The sequence below is a fragment of the Stegastes partitus genome, unplaced genomic scaffold (assembly GCF_000690725.1).
Source record: "Stegastes partitus isolate 25-593 unplaced genomic scaffold, Stegastes_partitus-1.0.2 Scaffold895, whole genome shotgun sequence".
Classification (NCBI taxonomy): domain Eukaryota; kingdom Metazoa; phylum Chordata; class Actinopteri; family Pomacentridae; genus Stegastes; species Stegastes partitus.
The window spans coordinates 216590-217181 of record NW_007578626.1 but is presented as its reverse complement, the minus strand read 5'-3'; the positions used below and the strand labels follow the sequence as shown (position 1 = coordinate 217181).

At 39.2% G+C, this 592-nt stretch overlaps 1 protein-coding gene across 1 annotated transcript in view; it reads right to left on the bottom strand.

The window, feature by feature from the left end:
* Positions 1-350: 350 nt before the first annotated feature.
* tat (tyrosine aminotransferase) overlaps positions 351-592 on the bottom strand; it is a 14600-nt gene continuing 14358 nt past the window's right edge. The window contains exon 12 of the mRNA XM_008293599.1: positions 351-383. Within this exon, the coding sequence (XP_008291821.1) occupies positions 351-383 (33 nt within the window). The remainder of the gene's footprint in view (positions 384-592) is intronic.

Sequence of the window (592 nt, the reverse complement as noted above, 5' to 3'; positions counted from 1 at the left end):
GATGGATGGATGATGGATGGCATACTCTGTGAGTAACTTAAATCTTTTCACACAAGTCGTGCATGAAGCATAACCAGCTCATTTAAAGCTGTTTATGGTGAGTCGTTTAAATAACAACAAAAGACAAGATAACTGAACCCGACTGCTGAATATTAAAGATAAGATTGACGTTAGCACTAATTACAGACGTTACCTGATTATTTACAACAGAAATGTTCAGCAAAACCACACAAACTCAGGAATTCCCTTTAGTCAAGCTTAGTGATTCTTTTCATGTGTATTATTGTTTTTGAGGGTAAATCGGATGTATTTAGAATCCTACAGGACATCCATCATCAGTACAGCATCTATCAGTCGTCCTCAGGTGTATTAGTCCCCTCCCACTGAAGAAGGACAAAAGCAGCTGGAATGTCAGAAGTAGTCATAAATAAGAATGTGATGAACGTCATGACGTTGATTTTAAATTGTGGTTCAACAGAAATATAAAACAAACAACAGCCAGCCTGATGGGACCAGTTAACGAACATGTAGCTGAACCAGCCTCTGAGCCAATCACTGCCATCAGCTGTTTCCTGTAGCTCTCAGTCAGACT